The sequence below is a fragment of the Colobus angolensis genome, unplaced genomic scaffold (genome assembly GCF_000951035.1).
Source record: "Colobus angolensis palliatus isolate OR3802 unplaced genomic scaffold, Cang.pa_1.0 Scaffold109, whole genome shotgun sequence".
NCBI classification, from domain to species: Eukaryota; Metazoa; Chordata; class Mammalia; order Primates; family Cercopithecidae; genus Colobus; species Colobus angolensis.
This window is the reverse complement of record NW_012111919.1, coordinates 473,968-478,579: the sequence shown is the minus strand read 5'-3', so window position 1 is coordinate 478,579 and position 4,612 is coordinate 473,968. Positions and strand designations below refer to the sequence as shown.

General features: G+C 51.1%; 1 protein-coding gene across 2 annotated transcripts in view; it reads left to right on the top strand.

The window, feature by feature from the left end:
* Window positions 1–2,442, top strand: part of TMEM214 (transmembrane protein 214) — a 13,293-nt gene extending 10,851 nt beyond the window's left edge. For both annotated transcript variants that reach the window (XM_011950078.1, XM_011950068.1), the window contains 4 exons: window positions 524–592; window positions 776–944; window positions 1,091–1,242; window positions 1,458–2,442. In XM_011950078.1, coding sequence (XP_011805468.1) covers window positions 524–592; window positions 776–944; window positions 1,091–1,242; window positions 1,458–1,584 — 517 coding nt within the window. In that variant the 3' untranslated portion in view covers window positions 1,585–2,442. The remainder of the gene's footprint in view (window positions 1–523; window positions 593–775; window positions 945–1,090; window positions 1,243–1,457) is intronic.
* The last annotated feature ends 2,170 nt before the right edge of the window (window positions 2,443–4,612 follow it).

Below are 4,612 nucleotides of genomic sequence, written 5' to 3'. Positions count from 1 at the left end.
GCACACATCTTTGTCCTCATGAGTTCTCAATCCTGCAGAGTAAACACTTTACAGACAGATTTTTCTATCCTCAGATAGGACACTACCATTTCAGGTTAGACTAGGACTTTGCAGTATAGAAGTGCTTGCATATTCATGGTATCATTTGAGTAGGTGTTACCTCCTTTTAACTCCTGAGGAAATGGTCTCAGAAAGATGTAGCAATTAGCTTTAGGTCACAGCTAGTAAGTAGAAGGGCAGACCCTCAACCTGAGGCTTCCTGAAGCCTGAGCCCAGGCTCCACCCGGCAACTGCATTCCTGCACACCTGGCCCAGCAGGAGAAGGACAACTCTGCATGCCTTCCTCCACAGCAGGCTGGAGCTGGCTCTGTGGCCCTGTCAGCACACAAAGCTCTGCCCAGCACCTCGCTGTGCCTGCTCTAGGCCCTGTAGTGTCTGTCTCCCCAGTCCCTGCCCCTCTCATCTCCCGGCTCACCAGAGGCCCCCTTTACTCAGCCTCCCTTACTGGCCGGTTGCTTCGAACATCTGGTTTCTTACCTGCTAGCCAACAAGCGTGTGCCAAGCTCTACTCCTACAGTCTGCAAGGCTACAGGTGAGCTCCTCCCAGGGAGGGGAGAGGAGAGGCAGGAGAGAGAAGGCCTGGGTGTCAGGGAGGTGACAGTGGGAAGCACTCGTGATTCTCCTTTCCCACAGCCTCCATTTCCCCAGCTGTTTCTTGGGAGCTAAGCGGGCCTGAGGAGACTCAGCCCTCTTCCCCTTCTTCCATCTTCCACAGCTGGCTGGAGGAGACACTACCTGTCTGGGGCTCTCACCTGCTCACCGTGGTGCGGCCCAGCTTGCAGCTGGCCTGGGCTCACACCAATGCCACAGTCAGCTTCTTTTCTGCCCACTATGCCTCTCACCTTGCCTGGTTTGGTGACAGCCTTACCAGCCTCTCTCAGAGGGTAAGTCAGAGACAGGGAGTCACATAAGGGGCTGGTTTTCCCAGGAGCAAAATTCTGGGAAAGGAGCAGCATTGTGTGGCCTGAGTCTTTAGATCCAGGATGCAGTTCCCTGGATACTCTGACCCCATCCGTTCTCCATGGTCCAGCTACAGATCCAGCTCCCTGATTCCCTGAATCAGCTGCTCCACTATCTGAGAGAGCTGCCCCTGCTTTTCTACCAGAATGTGCTGCTGCCATTGTGGCACCTCTTGCTTGAGGCCCTGGCCAGCGTCCACGAGCACTGCCATGAGGCATGCAGGTGAGATCTTTGCCCAGGGCTCCAGCAGGATCCCCAGCAGCCCCATTCCTGGGCCCCAGGGACAAGCCATCTCTGACCAGTCTCCCACACTGTCCTGCCCCTCGCTCCCATCCCTGACCACCCTGGGATGAGGGTTGTGGGTCTTAAGTTTTCAGCCCCGAGAGTTGACACAGCTACACACGTGCATACTCAAAAATGTTCCACTTTCTTTCCAGAGGTGAGGTGACGTGGGACTGCATGAAGACACAGCTCAGTGAGGCTGTCCACTGGATCTGGCTCTGCCTACAGGACATCACAGTGGCTTTCTTGGACTGGGCACTTGCCCTGATATCCCAGCAGTAGGCCCTGCCTCCCTGGCCACTGATTTCTGCGTGGGCAAACCATCCAAGACTGCAGCGGGTAGAAGGTGGCAGTTCTTCATGGGAGTCCTTTTAACTTGGTGCCTGAGTTCTCTCCTAGGCAAGTGGCCAGTTGCCTCCACCTCAGTTCTTCCATCTTTGGTGGGGACAGGGCCCAGCAGCATCTCAGCCTCCTACCCACAATTCCACTGAACACTTTCTGGACCTACTGCACATGGCCCCCAGCCTCCACCCTTGTGATGGTAGCCTCTCACAACTCCGCCCTTGCCCTCTGCCTTCCACTTCCTTCCATCTCATTTCTAAACCCCAAATAGCTCATCTCTAAAAAGACAGAACTCCCAGCAGGTGGCTTCTGTGTTCTTCTGACAAATGATTCCTGCTTCTCCAGACTTTAGCAGCCTCCTGTTCCCATTCTTGGTCACAGCTCTAGCCACAGCAGAAGGAAAGGGGCTTCCAGAAGAATATAGCACCGCATTGGGAAACAGCAGCCTCACCTCAACCTGAAGCCTGGGTGTGGCTGTCAGTGGACATGAGGGGCTGGATGGAAATGCCTCTCACTTCAAAATGCCCAACCTGCCCCAAATGCCTCTAAGCCCCTCCCTGTCTCCTCCTTCATAGTCCTACTTCTTCCAACTTTTCATTCCCCATCATGCTGGGGGACTCTGTCACAAGGCTCAGCTTCTCTCCACTGTCCATCCCTCCTTTCATCTGTCTGGAGAGCAGAGCCCAGGTAGTTGTGTGCCTTGGGCCCAGGGAACCCTCCATCAACCTGAGACAGGACGCAGCATGTGGTTATTGGGTATGCCTACCAGGTGGAATAAAGGACACATTTGATTTCTAGCATTCCTGTCTGTATCCTCATACAGAAATTCCCCTAGTTATGGTTCAGAATAACAAAATCTTGGGCCCTTGCCCTCCTGAAGACTGTAGCCATGGCTGTAATTAAGCTCCTGGTGGGGGAAGGCCACATCCATGGTTCTAAAGTTGACCTGGTGAGTGTTCTAGACACTTCTCTTGCTACGCTAATTATACTGTCTGACTTGTCACTGATTCATATCCCAGATTTGCCTTGATAGTTTTATGCTTAGAAAAACGGGGCCGGCCGGGTGCGGTGGCTCGAGCCTGTAATCCCAGCACTTTGGGAGGCCGAGATGGGCGAATCACGAGGTCAGGAGATCGAGACCATCCTGGCTAACACGGTGAAACCCCGTCTCTACTAAAAATACAAAAAAACTAGCCGGGCGAGGTGGCGGGCGCCTGTAGTCCCAGCTACTCCGGAGGCTGAGGCAGGAGAATGGCATAAACCCGGGAGGCGGAGCTTGCAGTGAGCTGAGATCCCGCCACTGCACTCCAGCCCAGGCGACAGAGCAAGACTCCATCTCAAAAAAAAAAAAAAAAAAAAAAAAACAGGGGGCCATCTCTTCGGGGAATTCTTGGCCAGTGACCAGGAGATGTCCTTTCCTTGCCAGGACCTTCATTTTATAGAGCAGTGAGTGAAAGATTCAGAACTCCAAGAGACACATGAGTCCAAGGGTTATCACCAAAGCCCCTTTTTATTTTTCACTTGAGACTATAAGGAGTTAGATAACTCTGCTGATTTCTTAGTTCTCAGATGTGTTTTCTTGAGTGTTTCAAGTCAGTAATACTAGAGAGAAGTTAGATAACTGCTGGTTTCTTAGTTCTCAGTTTGGTTTCCTTGAATGTTTCAAGTCAGCAGTACTAGAGATACGCTCTAGCAGCTCTCAAAGACAGATTCAGCTTCCCTTATAAACTCCCATGATCCTCAGCAGGTATGATGGCCAGTTACCACTTCCCTTCTCACATGGTGGCCTGAGACACTCCTCTTTTTCAGTGGTTCGAATATAAAGTAGCAGATGTAGGAAAATATCGACCCAAAGTGAGGTCATGAATACAACAGCATCTCGTGTTTCCTACCTTTCCTCTGGAATTAGTCCACAAGCAGACCCCTTGCTCTCCTAGTGGCAATTAACCATGACCATCTTCCCAGAGATGAACTACCTGGCAAAGGGCCAAGGTTTTGGGACTGCTGGGCAGGAGAACTGGCCTGTGTTCAAGGCAAGTTGGAGAAAGGTGGCAGTTGTGAGAATGGGTCAGCAGTGGCACAGGGAGGACAAGTTCGGTGATAACTTCTAGAAGTCCAAGGCTGCATCCAGCGAACCAAGGATGCCACAGTGCTGTGTTGGCTTGTAATGTGTGACTGTATTTACCTTGCTGGGTTCATTTAACTTCTGACACCAAAATCCTGGGGAGCAACATTTTTCATCAACTTAAATTAATTGCCGTCTCCACCTCTTACAGGAACACTGACCGCTTAGGCTTAATTGACTTTATTCGATAGATAAAGTTTTTTGACCCAGTGTTGAAATTGTCTGAAAATTTTCCTGTGTGGAGAACTAGTCCAACACTGCACCTGCTCTGCGTTAAAGCAAAACCAGATGTCCAGACGTTTCATTTTTGCAGAGCTGTCAACAAACAGGAGTCCAAGTGGAGCCAGTAAATTGAACCAGCGTGGGCTAGCAGAGTGTATGACAGTGATGCTGACGGGTGGGGCAGTCACACTGTAACTATTGCTGTTACTGGAAGGACCGAAAGGAGCTGACACCTCAGTCACATCTGGACAGTAAGTTCACACAGCTGAAGGTCAACCGATAACACACCATAAAGCTGAAGGGCAGTTTTGAGTATGGTTATCTCTTACTAACTTTATTAGCAGTTCTTTTTTTTTTTTTTTTTTTTGAGACGAAGTCTCGCTCTGTCTCCCAGGCTGGAGCGCAGTGGCATAATCTCAGCTCACTGCAAGCTCCGCTTCCCAGGTTCATGCCATTCTCCTGCCTCAGCCTCCCAAGTAGCTGGGACTACAGGCACACGCCGCCATGCCCAGCTAATTTTTTGTATTTTTAGTAGAGACGGGGTTTCATTATGTTAGCCAGGATGGTCTCGATCTCCTGACCTCGTGATCCGCCTGCCTCGGCCTCCCAAAGTGCTGGGAT